Source organism: Delphinapterus leucas, chromosome 3, assembly GCF_059928025.1.
Source record: "Delphinapterus leucas isolate spDelLeu-1000000601 "Yukka" chromosome 3, BTC_Dleu_Yukka2, whole genome shotgun sequence".
In the NCBI taxonomy this organism is placed as follows: domain Eukaryota; kingdom Metazoa; phylum Chordata; class Mammalia; order Artiodactyla; family Monodontidae; genus Delphinapterus; species Delphinapterus leucas.
Window position 1 is genome coordinate 96,975,251 of NC_143131.1, and position 23,951 is coordinate 96,999,201.

The 23,951-nt window shown below is 41.5% G+C and overlaps 1 protein-coding gene across 1 annotated transcript in view; it reads right to left on the minus strand.

Moving 5' to 3' along the window:
• SEMA6A (semaphorin 6A) overlaps positions 1-23,951 on the minus strand; it is a 130,817-nt gene that overhangs the window by 17,904 nt on the left and 88,962 nt on the right. Inside the window, exons 11-18 of the mRNA XM_022590680.3 lie at positions 23,326-23,457; positions 20,633-20,788; positions 17,731-17,907; positions 17,215-17,355; positions 17,048-17,128; positions 14,800-14,858; positions 12,385-12,405; positions 6,833-6,988 (exon numbers count right to left, since the gene is read on the minus strand). Of these exons, the coding sequence (XP_022446388.1) occupies positions 6,833-6,988; positions 12,385-12,405; positions 14,800-14,858; positions 17,048-17,128; positions 17,215-17,355; positions 17,731-17,907; positions 20,633-20,788; positions 23,326-23,457 (923 nt within the window). The remainder of the gene's footprint in view (positions 1-6,832; positions 6,989-12,384; positions 12,406-14,799; positions 14,859-17,047; positions 17,129-17,214; positions 17,356-17,730; positions 17,908-20,632; positions 20,789-23,325; positions 23,458-23,951) is intronic.

A 23,951-nucleotide genomic window follows, 5' to 3' on the forward strand; every position in this document is an offset into this window, starting at 1 on the left:
TACTTATACTAAAAAATTATTCATGATTTATCTGAAATTCACATTTAACTGAACACTCCATTTTATGTAGCAACCCTACCTACTCTTCTGCCTCCAAATAATGGGCTTCTACTGGTTCCCCATAAATATTCTTCAGACTCACTCTAAACTTTCGGAGATTAAAATAGCTTAACAGAGCATAACAAAAATGATAGTAAGCCTTTATGGGGCAGGTTTAGCACAATTTACAAATTTAAAAATATACTAATGGACTAAATTTCAAGAATTATATCTTCATCAGCAACAACAGCAACTTAGATGCCAACTTTCTTATGAACTTTGAAAGATACCTTTCCTCTAACCCTCACAACCAGAAATAAGGAAACTCAGGGCTTCCCTGGTGGCACAGTGGTTGAGAGTCCGCCTGCCGATGCAGGGGACACGGGTTCGTGCCCCGGTCCGGGAAGATCCCACATGCGGCGGAGCAGCTGCGCCCGTGGGCCATGGCCGCTGGGCCTGCGCGTCCGGAGCCTGTGCTCCGCAACGGGAGAGGCCACAACAGTGAGAGGCCCGCTTACCAGAAAAAAACAAAACAAAACAACAACAAAAAACCCAGAAATAAGGAAACTCTAATTCAGAAGCGTTGTTGGAACAACAGCAACCAGCCCCCCATCTCTTAGTGTTCCCTGGCCCTGACCGTGCATGTTCCTACCTGGTTGAGTTAGCCGTCGATTGTTAGGTGGAAGTTGCAGCCCTTTGTCCCCCCGCTAGCAGCCCCTTCCCCATCAAATAGAACCCCTCTCAACCCCCTTCTCTGAGTTCTCTTCCAAGACGGTCCTGTTCTACCATCACATTTAAAAATGGCTGTGATACTATAGGTTTTACTAATAAAAGCTATGCATATTACCATGGAGTTAAGTTTTTTTTGTTTTAAATAGAGCTCAGGATGTTCAAAAAGAGCCTGAGTTTGCCAGCATTTCCACAAAACTTTTAAATGAGTCCTGTACCAGATGTACCTCACTTCCCTCATCCTCCCTGTCAAGTGATATATGACTGCTATAATATTGGCACTGAAGGGGACGACTAAAGGGGCAGAGAAGCCGTTTCCAAGTGCTACGTCCTTGATGTGTTCAGCCAGGTTGTCTTCAGTTGTCTAACATCTTTTTCTAAAGTCTGCCGTGCACCGTTTTGCCTTGTTCACAAAGACAATAGTGGTCGTAAAGGCTTTTTGGTGCATTTTTGCGTCTTTGTGTGCTTCATCTGTCTCGCAGTTTGATATTTCTTGGACAGGAACTATGTCTATCTCTAGTTTAGCCTCTAATTCCTTATATTGGCATCCAATACTGCGCTGTAGAGCCAGTAATAAATTTTGCTTGAAGACTCCTCAGAAAACATTTTTTGTTACGTAATGTTACTGAAGAAATGGCAGAGAAAATGCAGTCCAAGTTTAGGAGTCAGGGAAAGAAGAGAACCTTATTTTTCTCCCTTTATTACCGTCATCAGCAATAATTTTCTCTGTAAATAAGATCACCTGCATATGACTTGATAGGAACCAAGAAATCACTTTCCCCATTGGGAGAACTGAGATGCTTTAAAATCCTTCATCCATTAGATTTTAAGCATTGCAGATGGTTGAAACACAGAAGCTGTCGGGCCGAGCTCTGTTACCAAATATACTCTCTTAAAATGGGATTTCCTAGCCTGTTCATGAAGAAAGCCTGGCTCTGTGGGTTTGGGGCTCAAAATAGGTAAAGTTTGAAAGAGAGAAAAGGGAAAGAAGGGTCAAGTGTAGGCTACTGCCAAGTCAACGGAACATGCTGTAGCCCAAGAGTCCTTACAGATCTCAGAAAAGTAGGCGGGAAGCAGAAGTGCTGGAGGTAAACTTTCCCCGGGCCACAATTTGGGAAATAACGAGCTGCTGTCTACCCTTGGATGCTCACTGCTGGTCTGGAGAATCATCTCGCCAGATGCTTCACAAGCCTAGAATGACTAATCTCTTTTTAGTCTAAATGCATTTTACTCTCAATTCCTACTTGACCAAACTTCTCATCCCTAATCACAAAGCTCAGTAGTTGGAAGAGAAATCAGAAGAACACCAGGTCATATAACTGCAGAGCTCAGAGCCCAGGTAGAAGGTAGGGCCATTATTCAGTCTCGTTCTTCCAAATGCCAGAAGCACAGTTTTGGTCTAGGTTAATCATCACTGGACTTTTTAAATTGCCCCAGGCCAGAGTTACCCACACTTTACCCATCAGCTACCAATGCTGCAGTCCTAGTGAAATCAATGAGCCTCGCTTACCATGTTATTTACTTTTTATACCTCTGTATCCCTATACTTCCTGAATTAGTAGTTATTTAATATTTTATTTAAATTACCTTTAAGGTGAGTTTCCAGTGGAAACTTTATATAATTATCATAAATGGAAAAAAGTGTCACTTTTCATAAATGGAAGGTAACCATAAAAATAAAATGAACTGAAAGCAAAACAATGTTTGTTCCAGCTAGCTCCAGCTGCATGGCAAAGCCCCCAGTCTAAAGCCTGTTCTTTCTTCTCAGAAGGGTAGTCGCAAGTTTCTGGAGTTGTTAAAGCACCAAACTGAGACTTTTGCCTTGACATAACCAAGAAGACGGAAAGAGAAATGAAAGGGGGTGTTAACTTGCCACCACATGATTCAGTATTCTTGAAGGCCATGGTGTCTCTGAGCCATCTAAATCATCTCATGTAAGATGTGACATGTCCTACTTGGAGGCTGTGATGCCTTTGAGGAATAAATAATTGACTGTAAAGAGGATTGTTGATAAACTCTATGATTTATACAGTTCCATTCAGGATTGTTATGCAGTGTGGCCAGTATGCCCATCATTCTTCATAGACCTTCCGAACCTTACCGGAATGTTATTTCCCAAACTAAAAATTGCTTACAAAATAGCTTGTACCTTGATTAAAATATATTCAGCATTTGCTGTACATTTTAGGTTAAATTATTCATTTGATCTCTAATTTAAATTCTGTTTCTACATCTTTTCCTTGTCTGTAATGACATCTTCTTGACTAAATATAATAATGTGATAATATCTTGTTTTAAAGATTTCCCGAAATATATAAGCATATATATAAGCTCTGGCATTTCCAATCAAATGGGAACATTTTTGTATATATTGACTATTTCATCAGTTTTTTGAGAGCTCACAAGAACTCTAGAAAATAAACTCTGAAGTAGGGGATTTTCTTCTAATCTGATTTATTCTTGTGTCTTTGTGGCAGTGGTCCATGATTACATTAGACATTTATGCTACACAGCTCTCTTGGCAGATCTGTCCCTGGCTAATTTCCTCACCTATCTTGCAGTCTTCTTGGAAATCAGGTTTTGGAGGATTATTGCTTTTGGTCAGAAACAAGAGGCACAAGAGTGGCTATTAATTCCCAGTATTGCTTAACCTAGAAAAGAAAGCTCTTATTTCTCTTGCTGTGGGAAGGGGATGAGGGGAGACAAGCCAGATCTAAAAATAAACTGGATTTTCTTTCTTATTCATATGTAATTAGAGCCCCTTTGTAACTACTCATTACCACCTCGATAGTTATAGGATGAATAAATAATATATATTTTTAAATGTGGCAAAACCAAGAAAGCAGTAGCCAGGACTGCTTCTAATTTATCAACTTGGTGATTAAAGGGCTGGCTCTAGAGGCTCCAGACATCTAGGGAGCCAGAGATAAAACAGGGCAGTTGGCTGTGTTTTTACTAATGAATCTAGGGCTTGAAAGATATCAGGCAATTTTAAAGAAAAGCAGCAAGGACAAGAGATATTAGACAAGGCCAGTAGGGTAATGAAGGACAAGGCCAGTTACTGAGCGAGAAAATTACTTCATTTTCTGTGATAATACTTGTGTATGCTTTGTAGCTCTCTTCTCACGCTTTGTTAGTATGGCTGTATATATCTACGTACAGCACCGGAATGCTACCCCCAGTGTAGAAGGAAAGAGCCTTGGAACGTTCCGCAGAGGGGCAGAGGGCTTGGGTCTATTATTTTGAAAGGGGGAGGCTAAGAACAATGGTAGCAGAAGGGGGTTAGATTGCAAGGTGAGGAACAGTGCTTTGACAGAACGTGAGGGACGCACAGGATTAAATCAAGACGAAAGACACAGCAAGGAAAAGAAAGAAAAAGGCAAGCAAACATACTCTGGAAATGCAGAACTGTTTGGAGGATGAGCTGGGACCCGGAGTGGGATCAACCCAGTGGTGCTCAACATTTCTGCAGAGCAGAGCTCTGGGCTCGTTTGCTCACTGGTCTTTTTTCAGCAGCCAAAATGAAAAGGGCATGGGACACTTGACTCCTCAGCTAGCTGGTCAGCAGACACATTTTCTGCTTAGTGGGGAAATGTGCGGTATTTTACAAACAGTTCCAGAGTATATTTAGCTCCTAAAGCTGGGGCACACAAATGTCACATTCCCATAAGACAATTGGCCCAGTGAAAAGAGCACCCACCAGAGGCCCGCAGAAACCCCATTAAACTCTTGCATCCCAGGAGGTGCTGCACACCCGGATGTGACATCATTAAGGCACCCAAGTCAGGGAATGGAAAGAAGCGAGGGGATCACAGATTGGGTCAAGTTAAAGGACGTAATCATGAGTCGGAAAAGAAACAAGACTTTTCCAACGGAGAAGTAAACGCCATCACCAAGTCATACCACACAGTGCTTGGCAAAACAAAAGTTCAAAATAAATCATGAACATTAAACAGAAAAACACTTCAGAGCAAAATGGAAATTAAAATCATAAAAAATCATGACAAAAGGAACATCAAGCTACATTACTTTTTTATTTTTAAAGTTTCTGCATAACAACTCATTGTCATTGCCCTATCAAATACACACATAATCAGTTGTCAAGAATGAAGCTCAAATTTGACAGGGCAAGGCAAGGAGTTAATAGCACGAGAACGGTGATCATGTTAAACACCCATGCAATCACCTCTGCCACCATTGTTTGACAATTTGTAGACTGCTTCCAGCTTTGTCAATATTCATAAAAAGACCCAAGAGAACGAACAATGCCGAATTTTAAAATGATCTGTCAAAGTGTTAATTGGACTCTTTGATAACCTCCCTCCCTCGGGAGAGGTAACGACTGGAGAAAATTCACACCATCCGTCTCAGTGAAGCAAAGAGGAAATGACTGTAACCAACAGCTAGATATTTGGTTGACATATTTAATGCTTTACTGGAAAGGCTGTTTGGTTTTTCAGAAAGTTGCAGTGGGCAAATACAAAGTGATTTTTACTGTGTTGTCTGTTCTTGAGAACTCGGCCAAGACTAACACATCTGCGGTCGGGAGCCACACAGAACAAATAATGGCACATGCTAGGGCTGGTGGCCTGCTGTGATAGTTCTGCCCCATCACGAATTGGCCTGGTGCTTTCTTGTGATGGTTAAGAGCAGGGATCCCACCAATTTAGAGGCTGCTGAGACAAAAGCCACTTAAAAAAAAAAAAAGATTGGGGCAGGACATATTAACAGTGAGAAGTTATAGAAGAATAATAAAATCGATTAAGGGGATATATTAAAGAACGAGTTAAGGGACTTCCTTGGCGGTCCAGTGGATAAGACTTCACCTTCAGACGCAGGGGGTGCGGGTTTGATCCCTGGTAGGGGAGCTAAGATCCCACATGCCTTGCGGCCAAAAAACTAAAACAGAAGCAATATTGTAACAAATTCAGTAAAGACTAAAAAAAAAAAAAAAAAAAAAGTTAAAAGGACTACATCTTCCCATTTTGGGCTTGGCATGTAGCAGCAGAAGGTACGACATTCTCAGGAGATGAGCCGCCAAAAAAAAAAAAGGTGAAAATTTAGTGTGTGAGTCTGCCTAGCAAACATTCTCTAAAAGTAAAGATGGAAATATGTATACAGAAAATCCTGGGGGAAGACGCGATAGAGACTGTCTTCCAAGGGTCACTGTGGCTGGTCTGCCCTTGAGACTCAAATCCCTGCTTGGATGAAACTCTTGAAAACATATAGAAGTAAACAAGGCTGAATGGGGGGAAACAGCTCGCAACATAACTGAGCTTTTCAGTCTCTGATTTACAAGACTTTTTTGGACAAGTAAAGGCCTCTTTGGTTGCAGCTGCAACTAAAGTAGGATGTGTTACCAGAAGCAGCAAATGGCGAGAAAAGAGATGACATTTCCTGTCTCTAGTTGAGCAAAGAAAGCCAGGGAGAATTTAGGACAGTTCACAGTAGAGTCCCTTTCATTTAGCGCAGCTTCCTTTCCATTTTAAATGCATAGCAATTCTGCTTGATTAAATAACATATTTTTGTTTTAGCTGTTATCCTCTAAGGGCAATGAAGTGCGTCTCAGGACCTCAGCTCTATTCAAATTCAGCACCATGCGGGAGTGAGGGATGCTACCAGCCAGAAAAGACTCAACTCTGCTATTTCTCCATTCACTGATTAAACGGGCTTTTACTTTGATTACATGTACTTGCCAAAGCCCGCACCACATTCCATCCCATTATGGGGGAAGAGAGGATCCAGAAATCACTGAACGAGCTAAGAGGAGTGGAAAGGGATCTCAGCAGCCAGTATCTGCTTTGGGCCAAGCCATGCCTCTCTTGGGTGGAGGAAGCTTAGAGGATGTGTTATTTGTTTTGTGTGGTTTCTCCTTGGTCAGGGAATCATTGTGGATCAAGCCTAGCACAGAGGATCGGGTTGCAGTTCTGAGACGCTTTCAATCATAGTGTGTTGGAGGTTCGTTCCTTAAATGCTGCTATGATTCAGCTGGAAGCAGTTCCATAGTCCTCCCCACTTTTCCCTCCCTCTCCCCCCAGAGGAAGAGGTACTTCCAAGGCCTTACCCTTCTTGTCTTGGTGATTATGGGAAGACACTGCCCCCAAAGAGTCTGTGCTGTCAGGTGAATCATTCCAGTCCAGCATTCCTCCCCTAGACTCATACCCCTCTTGAGCCGCCGAATTGGACGTGGTGGTGCTGGGCAGGAGGGAACTGGAGTGCCCTGTTTTCATCACAAATATAGTTAGGGAAAACATCACCGGAGACACCCGCTCTCCCTTTGCTCAGAGGCCAGGAGGTCGGACACTCACGCTGGCTGTAAAAGACTCAAAGGAGATTGTCCTAGAAATAACAAGACTGGTGGGTAGGATTCAGCAGAAGACCCCTGAGATTGTCCTAGAAATAACAAGACTGGTGGGTAGGATTCAGCAGAAGACCCCTGAGATTGTCCTAGAAAACAAGACTGGTGGGTAGGATTCAGCAGAAGACCCCTTGTAGTTAGAGGATGAAGGGCCAGATCTCGTCTCTGCTGCTTGCTGGATGAGCCTGAGGGAATCACTTAAGCTCTCTGGGCCTTGGTTGGTTTTCCCTGTGCACGAAGTGGAGATGATGTCGTTTACCTCCCAGTGTTGGAAGGATAAAGTGACATCATGTTGAAAGTACCTAACAGTATCTGACACATAGTAAGCGCTCAAGAAGTATCAGAGTCCTTCTTTGGTATTCTCACAGCAGCACTAAGGTAGAATGTGTCCACTCTGGGGAGAGCATTTGTGACGGATGGGGCAGGTTTATGGTAGTGGATGAGCCTCTGCCCCGTCACAAACAACTCAGCTGCCCTGAGCCTTTCCCATGGAGGATGTGTCTAGTTTTCAGCTGCAACTCAGCCTCACAGGCATTCCTCTTTGCGGGGGAAGTGACTGCTTTCTAAAGGGATCTGCTCCCACCCCCTCCTTCCTGGAACAGAGGCCTCAACTGCTCCATGTTGTTATGGCTGTGCCTTTTGTGTCTTATTCCAGCCAAGTTAGTTTCATGGTTTCATGACTCATACTAATGAGAGGTGGTTTTCTGAGGCCACACTGACTGATCCAATTCAGATTAGAAAGGGATAGCTTTATGAGATCCAGAGTGGCCTACCCTAGGATAATGCCAGAGGAAGAATGGCTAGGTTGGGAGTTATGGCAGAAACTGGATGTTTCCTGTGAACACATTTCTAAGCTTTCCCCCCCATCATTCCGCAAGGTTAAATGCAGATCATATCTGGTGCTTTGATCTAAGCTGTCACAATGATTTAAAGAAGCCCCACTACCTGTTCTCTCTGGTGGAAATAAAAAATAACCTCTCTGTGATTTTCAAGTAGAGTCTTTGGCTTATTAAAGCATCTTACCTATAGCAGCCTCTTGAACAATTTTTAAAAAGACATCAAGGCAACCACTGTGAATGTGTAATTGGGGCCTTTGGTAGAAAGTAGGACAGATTCACAAGTGGCTCCAGCCTTGGGCTGTGATCACCGCATATGTGATAAATATGATACTAGCCACCAGAAAGAAAGATTATAATGAATGCACTGCATTCTTCTCTTTTACAATTATTATTGGAAGTTGGATTCCTAGGAGACTTTAACACTATAAATTACATACTATGTATACACACACACACATACACACACGTGCGTGTGTGTGTGTATGAATAAAGCGGGGAAAAGCAAGCAAGCCAAGTGGCTTATCTAAGCTATAGGATTTCCGTGGAGGCTCCACACTTGAAGTGTTACCACAAAGCTTTGGTAACATCTAAGAGGCCCCTTTCTGTGTAAGAGCTTGTTTGGCTCTTAGACAGCTTCAAATACCTGCTTTGTTGCAAATAGTCTAGTTCGCATCCAACTGCTAAAAACCTGTTCATTCAAAAGTAAAGAATTCTTGCGTCTAGACTTTTTGTTTTTATATTTCTGGGTTTCACATCTCATCTCCCAATACTGGTAAGAGAACAAGGGTAGGAAAATTATTAACCTGGAATTGGCAATACAGACTTTCTTTTACTTCCTTTATGCTTATATTGAGGTCTAAAATATAGCCCTATTTTCTACTCTTGAATTCAACAATGCTCTCATGCAATATACGGTCACCCTAAGAGACTTCAGCACCCAGCCTAAGCAAACAATTAGAAATAGCTTTGCAGGGAGTCAGAAAGGGGGGAAGGAAAAAAAGAAGCCTCTCCTCCAAGTAGCAAGAATTTCTTTTACCTGAATTGATATGCATTTTGAGCACTTTCAATTTAACTGTGTTCAAGGGGCAATTTTATGGTAATGCCATTAAGTATGGTTTAGGGAGAACATTTCTTAATACGGCAATCTAGGGGAAATATATGCCTAAGGGACACATTCTCTGTAGAAAGATTTCCTGGACCATATGCTGCAAATATATGGAAAACTCATTGGTAATGGAAAGCTATGGCTATGAGAGGAAATTAATGTGGACCAGATGGTAGTTAGGTAGGAAAATGTTTCACACAAATGTGAGAAATCAGCTCCTGCCTATTGCTGAAGTGTTAGTCTAATACCCACCACATCTCCATATTCTACATGTAAATCTAGAGAAACCATGCATCTGATGTACTCAAATGGAAAAAAAAATAGAGCAGCATGAGGTTTGTAATCTTTTAAACTTATGCTTGAGGACAGGCAATGTGTGTCATGGGTGAAGCAAACAGTCGGAGAAAGCAATGCCTGATTCTCAAGAATTTTAGAACTACCATGTAAAAGCACCATTAAGCAGCCATCCTTAGTTTGAAATCAAAGAGGTGTATTATTATTACCTCTCCAACTGTTAAAAGAAAATCACTTATATTCCTTCTTAGAATCTGATTCTACAGGCTATATTGTTTTTGTGCATTCCCTAAGAGACTGTAACCAAAATAATGCTACAAAAATAGGCAATCGTTTGTGGATATGGTATTACGTGTCAACAATTTGGAACCTATAATTTTGTGTTGTTAATCCAGTATGAAAATTCATATTATAATCAGTGGAGCTTATGGTGTATTATTCTTATAATATACAAAGAAACAGATTTAAAAAGTTAACTTTAATATGCATCATATTGTTTCTCTATATCTACAAGTCTTTGTAATTCTAGAGGTTAGAGATCCTTCAAACTACTCTAACCTATTAACAATGATTGTACCCAGTTAGACACAGAAGAGACACTAAATCGATACAAGAGAGGATGAGAGAAGGAAGATAATCAGGGTCCAATTCACTAAAAAAGGGTTCTTGTATATGTAAGTGGTGTTGCACAGAGCTTTTGCCACACAGAGAGTCTGCATGGCTTACTGAACGATCCCTTTTTCAGAGTTAGGCAGTTCTAGTTCTGCGGGTCGCCTTATGAGTCTGTACTCAGCCACTGAACTTTTTATGGGAACATGCAAAGGACACAGCTAGACGCAGTGGGTGCATTTTGGACTTTGGGGTTGGCTTCCTAGTCTACATCCATGCTCATAAAAACAGCAATTTGCTTTTTTCTTTGATGGTTCAAATACAGCGCCTAATCCAGTACCTGGCACATAGTAAGCACTAAACTAATGTCTGCAAATGAATGAGTTAAATCTCTTCTAGGTTTATTAGCTCCAAAATAAGCATCTCTTGCAGTAGTTTGTGAAAAGAAAGTCTCCTCTGTTTTTGTAAGTACTGTCTGGACCAGCCCTCATGTTGATGGTCAGTTAATCATCTAACCCCTTCACACCCGGGAGAGATTGAGCCTGAAATGGACAGGGTCATTAGTTGAAAGGAAAATTCCAGCTCTTCTTTAGTTTCATCACAGAAACCACTGACCGAGCGAATGGGCATTGTTCTTTAAAGTGTTAACATGGAGGAATTAATAAGTTTCTTTCCTTTTATAAAGGCAGTAAGAGAAATCCATAAATTGAAGAGTGATTTTTGTTCATAAAGAGCATCCCATGGTTTAATTTTTCTATCTATATGAGAAATTACCTGGGAGTTAAAATTGGCCGTAGTACTATTGATGAATGCTGGTTCAGTTAGATTCAAGACCTGAATTTCTCAATATCTGATAAAGATTATTCAATTATAGGAAATGATTGCGAAGTATGATATTGGAGAAGTGCAGATGCGGAGTGGGTTCTCTTTGTGAAGGGCAAGCTAAGCTAGATGACACTTGCCTCCTGAGAAGTGTTTCTTCCAGCTGTTGGTGTTTGACATTCTGGCTTGAATCATAGATGAGAGAATGGTAAAGGTGGATGAATTCAGCGGGCTCATCTACGCCATGCTGCCTCACTTCACGACAGGAGAAACCGGGCATTGTTTTCCCTACCTGCACAGCCCCAGTTTATAAGATAGTCTTTAGGACTTTCAAAGAGGCTTTTTATTTATGCTAATTAGACACAGGAGTGAGAGTGTCCACAGAGCTATTAGATGTATTTGTAGCCATCTTGAACTATTTTTTTGAATCCTGAATCCACCTTGCTTTCTTTTCTTCCCTCTTTTTTTCTTTTCTTTATTTTGTCCCCTTCCTCTATTACCTACCTCTACATTTAAAGACTGACCTAGAGCTGTTATTGTTACGTGTCTTAAACATAAGTTATAAAATGTGTATCAGTGAAGCTTGTAGTCCCCATCATAATGCAGAAGCTTAAATTTCCCATTACATATATGTTGTTCATTATCTTTAAAAAAACACATGAATAGTTTACCTTAATAAACATTTGGGGAGGCTTTGAGAAATGGAACTGGAACATTTCAACTACAGTTTAACTTTTCTTATAAAGAGTTCAGAATAGTCTGTTTATGGACTTAATGGTTTTGTTTAGTATAGTGTCTGTATATTTCAGAGCAGGAACAATGGGGTAAATCCTGTTTGCACATCATTTACGCTGCGTCACTCTTCCTTGTATACATTTAAAGACGTTTCACTGAAGATAGGTCTACATATTCATACTCTTTGTGTGATTAAATTTCGATGGCTATATTGGAAAGTTTTGCCTAATAAGAACTTAGTATCTGCACTCTGTATAGATTTTCCTGCAGAGGGTATTGTTCTGAAAGTCAGCATTTTGGGGAATGATACTATCAGTTAAGGAGCTATGGCCTATGAGTTATAAGCACTATTCTTTTATCTTGGATGTACTTATGTCCAAAAGCAATTTCTTCTCCCTCAAGAACTCATTAAATGCATTCACCAAATTCCCTAAGGTTGGCATATTTCATGTTCTGTGGATTAAAAATGTAGGACTCATTCTCACATGTCAGTTGTCTCATATATGTAGAGTAATTTTTGAAGCATCATGAAATCTATGAATAATTTTAGTGAATTGGGGCCCTGAAGTAGCAAAGAATCTGGTCCATGATGTTTAGGAATGAAGATTATAAACTACCACAGGATGAATGGCTCGAAGAATAAAAAAATAACAACCCATAAACTGACCATATACTGTGTCGTAAGACATTTCATGATCTGGTAGAGGAGTTGAAATGTCTATAAAAAATAATGAGAATTTAAAAATTAATTTAAAAATAAACGTAAAATTCGAAAATACTCAAGAGGTTTAGTGAAACAGGATTTCTCAAATATATTTCCATTGCTATTAAATTATGAGTAATATCTTCCTTACCATTCAGTGCCACGAAGGAATCTGAAAGACAGAAGGGAGGAGTAAGTTACTTAACATTTAACACTCTGCTCAGTGTGACTTCCGTAATAAGTGGGAGTGAGCTGATACAGAGCTGTGCTAACATACGATCCCCAATACTAAGTAAGCGCCTTTTACTTTCTGCTTGTAATAGAAGATGCTTCATATTTGGTCCGATTTCATATCCTTATACTATCTCTTTCCCAAGTGAGCTTCCTCAAAGTCATGCCTTTGTTGCCAAGAGGCAGAGAAAAAGCAAGTTAGTGGAAGGAATGGTAACTGCGATTATATGTAAGCACTACTCCATACAGAGGGATGTGTATGTGGATAAAGTGAGTCACATCTGGACCACACTTACAAAGCACATTTTCTTTACATTCTCTCTCATTTCATCCTCCCAACCATGCTGTGAGCAACTGTCCAGTATCACAATGTTCTGAACTCAGCAGGAGTTTTAGTTAGGAAATTAACAAAAATACAAATCACACATACAGGCAACATACATTTGTGTGTGTGTGTGTGCACTTGCGTGCCCCCGCTGTGTGTCTGGGTCAAGTCACTTGTTCACTCAGCCTGCTACTCAGCCTCTGACACTGGCTCTTTATGGTTTCCTCATTTTCCCCAAAACTCCTGTTAAAGAGTCATTGTGTACCAAATATCTAAATCCTTTGAATGCTTGTGTGTGACTCGATATGTCTGACAGAAGTAGGTCATGCTCCAGTGGGCGCCCAGGAGCAGAGAAGCCACTAGGAAAGGCATTACCTCCTGCCCGGAGCAGGCACCCCACGTGCCTCAGCAGGAGTGGGGATCGAGTTACCGAGCACACGAAAACACAGAGGCTTGACCAGTGAGACGGAAGAGTAAATCACTGGCCTGGGGCCTGAGGGTCTGCCCTGCACTCTGCCTGAGGACCCAGGCGTGGCGTAAGCCTGCTGGTGTAGTGGATGCTCTAGAGAGCCAGTAACACTTTCACATTTTTCATACATTTACCTATTCAATCCAAATTGACACCGCTATTTTTCTAGATGCCTATTATCATCGAATCATAATAATATGGAGAAAATTATTCACTAAAAACAGCTAATTAAGTTCACTCAGACATACATACCAACCGAAACCTGATTCCCTAAAAATGGGGCCATAAGGCACAAACATGATCAAGATCCACCAAATCAAACATCAAATTGTTTCATTGCAGACACATAGCAGATCTTTTGGGCTCCGGACGCGCAGGCTCAGTGGCCATGGCTCACGGGCCTAGCCGCTCCGCGGCATGTGGGATCTTCCCGGACCGGGGCACGAAGCCGTGTCCCGTGAATCGGCAGGCGGACTCTCAACCACTGCACCACCAGGGAAGCCCCCTATGCTAATTTCTTAATTCAGATTTTGTGTGTGAAGACAAGAAGCTTTTTCCGGTATATATTTGCAAACAAACAAACAAAATATGACCAAGAATTTGGAGATGAGGCTCTGTGGCCTTATTTATTTGATTATGTCTGTTCTCTAGAACATGGCTCAAAGATTTAGAGTTATATCCATGATTTTCATTATCAAATCAAATATCAGAAGTAATATAGTTTCATTCCCTTAGGAGCTATTTTTGGTGCCATTCTGAATACAGGCTTCTTGAAATTTATCACATACAACATTTAAAACATGGCAAACTAAATGTTTTCCAAGAGTATGGCATTATTCTCTAAATTAGCATTAATAAAGCATTTTCAGGAGAATATTGATATGAATCAGATCACTGGACCACTGGGCAGACCTTTGACCAGGATCCTTTATATAAAGTTCTAACTAAAACGTTGGCATGTAATAACTTTTGAAATGACCTCTGAGATTAGTATAGTAGGTCAGTTCTTATAAAAAGGTTATTTTGAGTCACCTTGTATGTAGTGGGTTCTTTCTGAAATTTTTTTCTACTGCAAATGGTAATAAACCTAAATCTAATTTAAAAAATAATTTTGTTAATCGATATGTTCAAGAGAAATAAAATAGTCCCATTCAATTAAAAGCTAGAGTACAGTGATCAGTCTTTGTATTATTTGGCTGAAAATTATGGCAATAACATATCTTTAAAAACAACAAAACTGGTTTTAAATGGAAGTGCTGATGTAACTTACTGCTCTGCTGTAGTAGACATCCTCTAGAGTGAATTTGTTCCACAGCATTATGATAACGAAATAGGTACCAGCCCTTATGGCAACAGCATTGGCAACAGAGGCTTCAAAACACACTGTTTTCTTTGATATTTAGAAGGTGATTTCTGTTATTTATGCATGTTTTAGAGGCAGCTGCACTCAGTTTCACATGTGGGGTCATGTTTCTAGGCCAGTCTATAAAAGCATCTTTTTTATAGAACAAATACCCAAATGGATAAAAAGCTCTACTTACTGTGACAGTCTCCCAGGCCATCTGTGTTGCCACGCTCTATGTCCTGTTCAAAAGTCAGTCTTCCAAAAAAAGGAGGGAAGGGAAGAAAGATAGACACAAATTCAATGATATGAGTCTATTGCAGGATGCATCTGAAGTTTCACTAAAGCAACTACCACAGTTTGATAAATTGAGTGACAGGTGCCAAAAGAGTAGGTAACAGCTCGAAAGTTTATCTCCAAAGCTTACAGAAATGAGTCCTTTGTGAACCTCCCAAGAGAAGCCATGTTTTAGACAGTTAATTCAGGTATTATTCAGGGAGTTAATTAGTTCGTGGATTACCTATATCACTCTTTGCCTCTGATGCCCTGAGCATTTCTTAAATATCTAAGTTTACATGTTAACACACACTCCTTACGTAAGTGATACAGACGTCTCTAAATTAGAAAGAAGTATTTTCCTCTCTTTTGCCCCAACTCTTGCCTTCCTAGACCTTTACTTGTTTCTTTGCTTAGAAGTAGCTTTGTATAACAAAGTGTTCAAATGGTCAGCGGATATGTGGGACCCTGAGAGGATGGACATGGCGGTGCATTTTGCTGAGACCGCTCAAGTGTTTCGTTCACTCCTGCCCCAGGCCCAGTCCTCAGGAGTATTGCCGTCATGCTCCTCTACAGGCTCACTCTTCTTATAAGGACACCTTTGGGCTGTATAAACTAGTAACACCATTAATAAGATCAATCCTAATAGTATCTATTTTGATTTTTAAATAAGCACACTGGAATACTCCAAAGGAGTCTTGTCCTTTTTTGGGGGAACTTTGCGCTTCTTACACCATAACTGAAACTCCTGTTTTGTAACTGCCTTCAGAGTTTACTTATGAGCCATATAGGAAAACTTTTTGGAAAGTCACACCTTGATCTAATAATGCACCATGTTTGTTTTCCACTGTTTTTGTGTTGTATTAAAAATCAAATTCATCCTCAAAGGCTAAAGATTTCTAGTGGTAATGAAAGCCAGTATGCACCAGGCCCTGAAGGCCACTTTCCAAAGAGAGTTCCACATGTTTTGAACAATGAAATGTTCTCATGTTGACTTTAAAATGATTCTTAAAAATCAGTCTGCCTACTTTTGGTCACACCTTGACTAAAGAAAGGAGATAGGTCATTTCTCAGCTTCCCTCGCTGTGCATTGTGATCCTTTCTCCTTCACTTCAAGGTTCCGGTGAAAAGATGCAAAGCTTTAACACTGTAGTAGGTCAATATTGCTACTCACAAAGTTGATCTAATATTAAATGGTGAGTCAACCCTTTGCATTAGTCAGATTTCCAGCTCAGACTTGATAGTTACCATTAGCTCTGTATATGGAAATACTTTCCCTCAAATTATGCAGGTGGTCATCAGATATGCCCTCCTGTCTGTTGCCTAGCTATTCTCAAATGGGAGAGGAGGCTCAGAGCGATGTGAGGACCGTTCTTTTCGCCCTTTAGATCAGAGGAAGTTGAAGAAATGGCTAAGAAAGAACTGTGCTGCCATCTGACACTTTCCTTGAATTGCCATAACCCGTCAAGGACATGCGTTGAATACTTTTCCAAATGTCGCTTTGGATTTCACATCCACTGAAGTAAAAGCATAAAACCTTTGAGCTAATACCATCCAGGCGTTTAAAGTCAGGGTAACAATTCTAAGCATCAAAATCACATGCATGGCAGACTAGCTTGATCGAGCTGATCTGCTGGAGAAATGCCAAGAATTGATTTTACTGCCTAATGAGTAATAGGGTCAACTGTTCTTCAGTGCAGGGGAGAGGTTTATTGCATGTATACACTGTGCTTGCAGTACAAACGCATTGCTTAACAAATGCTCGGCAGTTTCTTCTCGGCCCTGGATGGTCCATTAGAAGAGCCAGTTTCGCTGTGGCTGGACAAACCACATCACTAATCTAATTGGTACCCTCCTGCTCCCTTTCTCTGCTGTTCTTGCACTGTGATGATCCAGGCATGTACCATCTTGTCCCTCTCTCCAGGGAATACCTAGAAGTCCACTGTGTGGTTTCTCTCTGTTTTTAATTAGTCTGAGGATGGATGATTAATCAATTGGAAATCTGCCACGTGATGTTGGGTTGTTCTATGAAATGGGAAAAGGAGGGAGAACGGCCGGCAGTCGTACTGATGAGGTTTGTGCACAGAAGGCTGAGTGGCGGTGGTGTGTGTGAGCGCAATTTATTGTACGTCTAGGCCGCTTTATACTCTCCCACACCTCGGGCTCCTTACCTACTGCCAGGTGACAGATGGGCACAGGCACCTCCTTCCTTTACCCACCCACAGTAGGGGTCTCTGGAAGCGATACAGGTTCTGTAGGAAGAGGATGACTGTGAGCTACCTAGGACTCTTTTCTAAGCACCGTGGACTTGCTAATGATCAATAAGGCAAATACATACTTTTTGCACTTCCCATGTCGTTCACACCGGCCAAGGGGAACCTTTATCACACAAGTGGAAAATGCAACATACAGAGAGCTGCTTGCTTTGTCCAGTTGCATGCCCATAATCCTCTTGTCTTCTACTCCATCATAGCTGCACCTAATTTTATAAGGCAGGATAATATCATTCATAGTCTCTCTTGGGTCAGTTCTCTCTTTCCTGCCACCACCCTTACAGCCCACCTCCCAGCGCACAAGGTCAGATCTCTTAATCTGATCCAACTGAACGGGAAACAGAACCTTATGTGTGCACCCACACACACACATACACATAAACACACAATGTATGTGTTTATATAAACACACACATTATTAGCAAGGAGAAAATAATGCTTTTAATGTATGAAAAGATTTTTACAAATAATACTACAAGTCACCTAAGTGCATAAAATCTAAGTCTGCCATGATTTCTCTGAATGGAAAAGATAATAAAGTAACAAATAGTTACTAGGAAAGAACCAAACATTCTACGCACTTTTCAGGGTTGTAGACGCTCATCTCCTCCAGGAAAAGGCTGTCATTTAGGAAACCACTGTTTCCTATCCTGGCCAAGAACTTCAAGATGATTCCTTTCTCTGATCCCAGGAAAACCACAGTGTGATTCTGATATGGCCCAGCAGCGGTGTCCACCGCAATTTTGGTCAGGCGGTATCTAAAATGACAGGATCACATTTTTTATCTCTTTGTTGGTCTTTCATTAAAGTGTCCCCTTTTCCACTTCAAACAATTGGGATAGAGCTTTCTAGTAATAACCTCAAGAAAAATATATGCATATAAATAATGCTCTCAAGCTGTTCTGCTCCTTTATTTCCATATGTAGAGCATTAGTATGGCTCCAAGGGGAGGAAAGAGGTATGTATGTGTGGAGGCCAAGTTACATAATAAATACGTAGCCATCACCATCTGAAACCACTCAGCAATTATCCCTTCCATGAACAACAAGGAAAGACTGATGTCTGCTGTGAAGAGGGGAAGAAGTAATAAGTGAATTCATTTAATATTTCGCAGTGCAAAGTACTAACCACTATGCGATCACAGCTAACATTTCACTGAACACTGAAAAGAAAAGCAGCGGCTACCATTTTTCCATACTCTTCCTCTGAGGTGCCAAGACTTGTCAACAAAATGTCAGACTGGAAAGCTTTCTGCTTGTGTACAGAGGGGTAGAGAGTTCTGAAGGATGGGGAGGTAGAGTGCTAATGGCAATATTAATAAATAAATGGATATACAAGCCAAACAAGATCCACCTAAAGCCAAAGGTGAAGGGCATTAGTCCTATTGCCTGCCTAGATAAGTCCTATTGGGCATGCTCCTTCTCTGAAATCCCATAGCCGTTCAACACTCCACTCTCCTTAAGCATCATGGCAGGAACCAGGAAACGTGGACTCTTCTGCAAGTTACATACCATGGTTTCCATCTTATGGGCAAGAGCCATTATAGTATTGGGTTGGCCAAAATCTGCCTTCGGTTTTTAAGTAAAAATAAAAGACACATTTTTCATTTTCACTGAACAACATATTCACCCTTTTGTTCCACTACCTTCTGCCATTTTTCAGGCAACTTCATAATTCCATCTTCCCAAAACTTTTTATCTTTTTGAGCAAAGAACTGTTCCAGGTGCCTTTTACAGTCTTCCAGGGAATTGAAATTTTCCCATTAAGAGAATTTTGTAAAGACCCAAATAAATGGAAATCCAAAGGTGCAATGTCTGGTCAATACAGCGGATGAATCAGAACCCTGGCCAAACCATAACAGTTTTTGCCTGGTCATTGAAGAAACACGCGGTCTTGCATTACCTAATGCATCATATAATTCTGGACGCTTTTCATCAAGTGCTGCGTTCAGTTGATCTAATTGGGAGCAGTACTTGTTGAAACTGTTTGGTTTTCCGGAAGGAGCTCATAATAGAGGACTCCCTTCCAATCCCACCATATATGCAACATCACCTTCTTTGAATGAAGACCGGCCTTTGGTGTGGTTGGTGGTGGTTCATTTCGCTTGCCCCAGGATCTCTTCCATTCCACATTATTGTACAGTATCTACTTTTCATCACCCGTCACAATTTGTTTCAAAAATGGAGCGTTTTCATTACATTTAAGTGGAGAGTCACATGCAGAAATATGGTCAAGGTTTTTTTTGCTTAATTTATGTGGAACCCAAACATCAAAGCGATGAACATAACCAAGCTGGTGCAAATGATTTTCAGCGCTTGATTTGGATATCTTGAGTATGTTGGTTATCTCCTGCGTGGTATAATGTTGATTGTTCTCAATTAACGTCTCGATCTGATAGCTATCAACGTCAACTGCTCTACCCGACCGTGGAGCATCGTCCAGTGAGAAATCTCCAGCACGAAACTTCGCAAACCACTTTTGACAGGTTCGATCAGTCACAGCACCTTCTCTATACACTGCACAAATCTTTTCTGGCATTTCGGTTGCGTTTTCACCTTTCTTGAAACAATACAGCATAATATGCCGAAAATGTTGCTTTTTTTCTTTCATCTTCAGTATTAAAATGGCTACACAAAAATTCACCGATTTTCATAAGTCTTTTTTAAAATGCACGCTGGTACGACAGCTGTCACATACAACCTAACAAAATTGCTTCGAATGAAGTTAAAGACAACGAAGTTCTACTAGAGCCATCTTATGGAAAAAACGGAATGAACCTTTTGGCCAACCCACTACTTTAATATCTTTCAATCAAGTCACTGTTTAAAAATGGTGGTAAAGTTAATTAACATTTTGTTTGATGACTGACAAAACTGGATGGTACTTGGGAAAGCCTGTTGAACTGTTTGGCAATAAGCCCTAAATAAATATGAGAAGGAGGAGTATTTAATGCTGTCACAGATTTCTAATCAGCTATCTGTTCTCCGTTGGCCACCACTCCAGACAACAAATGCTAAAGTATGAACCCTTCATGCTGGTATACTTGTGCAAATGCTCCGTTACTCCATGCTCCGTATGACAGCTAACAATCTAGGGACAGTGCTCGGATGACGTCTGCAGCATGTTTTGCAACCATATCCAACCAAACAGGTATCTACATCCATTGACTGATTCTCTTCGCTGCTCCTCCACTCTTACACACATGGGATGAACAGGCTAACGCAGAAGGAGATATCTTTGTTTCTTCTAATTGCTGGCAAGTGTCCAATGAGCCTGAAACTATCTGAACTGTGTTCACTGGGAATGTGACCATGGGGCTTGGTGGCATCCACCCATGTGCCCGGGACTTCAGAGCTGAATCAATGCCCAGGATAAGAGAAGATGTTTGTGGCATTTCAAATTGTGATCCACTGATGATAGGTTCTGTAAGCATAGGAAGGAACAGGGGAAATCCAGTGAGGACATGGTTTGCTTGACACCCACCTGACCATCGTCCTCAGGAACCATGGCTTGTTGATGATGGAGGGCACGGCCTCATCCATGAGCGGGTGCGTTTTGATGAAATTCAGGGTATCGTCAGGAAATTCATTGGAGGTTGCATATTTTTCTAAGGAGGATGAGCCAGCGCAGCAACCTGGCCTAAAAAGAAACAAAGGGAGGGGGCTTATATCACGCTTTATGGCAAATTCTTTGAATGAACTGCTTCTCTGTGCATATTGCATGAGGGAGAATATACCGTAGGCTGAGAAGAGGAAGCTGAACAATGCATAATGCCACCAAAAAATATGCTTAGATTTCCTCAGGGCCACCTCCTCACTCCATAGAGAAGCCTGAGCCAGGACAGTTCAGCCTTGGCTGGGAGCAGCTTGGCTTCCCCGCCAGAAGCACAAACCCACCCCATAAACAGTGATGGAGCTTGAAACAAGTGAGGGTTTGGTTTGCACGTCTCCGGGACTGCTCTGTCTCTCTTAAAACACTGCTAGAGGGCTTCCCTGGTGGCGCAGTGGTTGAGAGTCCACCTGCCGATGCAGGGGACATGGGTTCGTGCCCCGGTCCGGGAGGATCCCACATGCCGCGGAGCGGCCGGGCCCGTGAGCCATGGCCGCTGAGCCTGCGCGTCTGGAGCCTGTGCTCCGCAACGGGAGAGGCCACAACAGTGAGAGGCCCGCGTACAGGAAAAACAAACAAACAAACAAAAAACTGCTAGAATTTCTGGAGGCATTTGTTCCACAAAAAGAGACAATTGGGCTGACATTTTCACAAATGTAGAAAACAAAGGCGTTCAGAAAGCTGCCAGCCTTACGTACCTGCTAGACTCAGTGTAACCATCTCTCATTACTAGGGGGTCAGAGAACATTTGGATTTTGTTTTTTATTGTTTTTGTTTGATTTGGGTAGGTACGAAAAGCCATTTACACTGAAATTCTTGCCTGAAAAGGCATTTTTAAAATTTCTGAACAATGACAATGAAAATTCATTTCTAAAAGAAATTATATGGTTTTAAGAGTCAAGGGCACATCTCAGCAGTCAGATCAGGGCAACACTGGCGCCAGTCTTGTCCAGACACCTGCTTTGCCCACTGGTGCAGGAGAGAAAAGTGGACCCTGAGACGCAAGAGGGAAGACATATGGGAACATATGTATATGTATAACTGATTCACTTTGTTATAAAGCAGAAACTAACACACCATTGTAAAGCAATTATACCCCAATAAAGATGTTTAAAAAAAAAAAAAAAAAGTGGACCCTGACAACACTGGCAGGGTCTAGCCCCAGGCACACGCTTTCATGGCACTAACCCAGCCAGCCAGTGAAAGCGCCCAGATATCTGTAAGAGAGACAGGCCAGCACGTGGAAGGATGAAAGCAAACATGCTGCCACCAGTAGAAAGTCACTTGAAGTATGTGTCCTGGTGACAGCTGAGTGACACCATCTTTCGATACCCAGGGGAGCATATTACATAAGTACTCCCTGAAACCTGATCCCTTAAGCTTAACTCCCCTTCCTGCTTACCTGGAAGGTAGCTAAGAATCCTAGGCAATGACTTAGAGAATCTATCTGAGGTTGTCAGGGTATGCTTTTTACACCCAGTCTGCTCTCCATAAATAACAGAATGCACAAGCCATTTAATTCAGGGGATGAAAATGGATGAACTGTAGGGGTTTCTCCCATGGGTACAGTGTTTCATATCATCTAAGTTAGTTCAATTAAGTGCATTGGGCTGGGTATTTTGTGTGGGGGATTGGATGTCGGAGGAGAGAGTTGGAAACCAAAAAAGTTTAGAAGACACTGGGTTTCCTTCCACAAATTAAGTGGAGGAAGCCAAACACACAGGGATGTTTCTATATAGCTTAGATTTTGAATGCTGTGATGGGAGGTATGCAGTGTGTGCCACAGAAACAGGGCAGGCACAGGGCTGGGAGAGAGTTTCATCCTGTCCCAGTTAGGAGGAATGAGTTAACTGGTTTAGTGTGAGGATTTGATAGATATTCCACAGGACCAAAAGGTCTCTGTATTGTCTCTCAACAATAGGTTCCTCATGAAAGCACTTTTGTGGCACATTTTGGGGAGGGGAGAATCAACAGTGCATCTGGACCCCAAGCAGACCAGAACCTGACAGACCAGAGACATCCTAATAATGGCCCATTGTACCTGCTGCCCTTGGCCCAGAGTCCGGGATCAGCTCTGATCCAGTCTAGTCACAAACTCCAGGGAACACCATTTATATTTTACATTTTTTTAAAGGCTGAAAGACATGGGTCTCTGCAAAACTGAAGAGAAGCGGGGAGGGGCGGTGGAAATCATCTCCCCAGAGATGTGAACTTGCGCAACTCACTTTATACCTCTCTGGGCCTCAATTTCGTCAACTATAGACCATTGGGGCTGCTGGACCAGATGGTTCCTGTCATCCTAGGATTGCATTGGATAATCCACAGATAGAGAGTCTAAGCAAAAGACTAGAGAGTCACTGTTTTGAATACAACTATAGGTAATTTGGGGTTTCTGTTAAGGGAATGAAGGCAAACGGCCTCACCGGCCTTTCTATTGTGTTGGCATTTGTATCTGCGTGGCCAGCATGGAAGGCACTAATGTGCAGTTTATAAGATGCTTATTATCAGGGGAGCAAATGGCACCATTTCTAGAAATTCAAGAAAGCCGTATAAATATTTGCACATACCTAGGCTTAGGCACTCGTTCATCAGGAACTGGTGTCCATGTAGAATCTGGAGACTTCTGTTCTTTGAATCTCCCAGTAAAAACAATGGCGACATCATGCATGTCATAGGCACACACTGCAGACCCAGGGATGCTGCAGTAGGACATTTCACACAAAGTGTTATTCATGCAACAGTCACGCATGCAGTTTGGAAAATATACTCCAAAGTAACTTTCCTAGTACGGGCAGTTGAAATTTAATGTTCGCATCCTGAACACTAGAAATGTAAGGGATCCTAGCTCATAAGGAGAATGTTTCTGTGACTCAAATTTGCATCAGTGGCCTTAAAGAAAGGGCTAGTTACAGCAGAATCATAGAGGAAAATCTCTTTATGTCTTGTGTCTGGCACTGCTTTTGTTTATAAAGGAGGAATGGGTGAGCTGGTGATTTATAAGTTTCATGAATTCCCTGAAATTATCAGTCTTTAAACCAAAGATAAAACGTTTGGACAACATTCTGCATCTCTAATACTGGTGAAAATTTGAAGTAAAAGTGCCCCTACTGTTCACATATTCCTTCTTTGAATTTAGTTTCTCAAGCCAAGGACTTCAGGAGTGAGGATGTATGTGTGAGGAACCCAACCATAT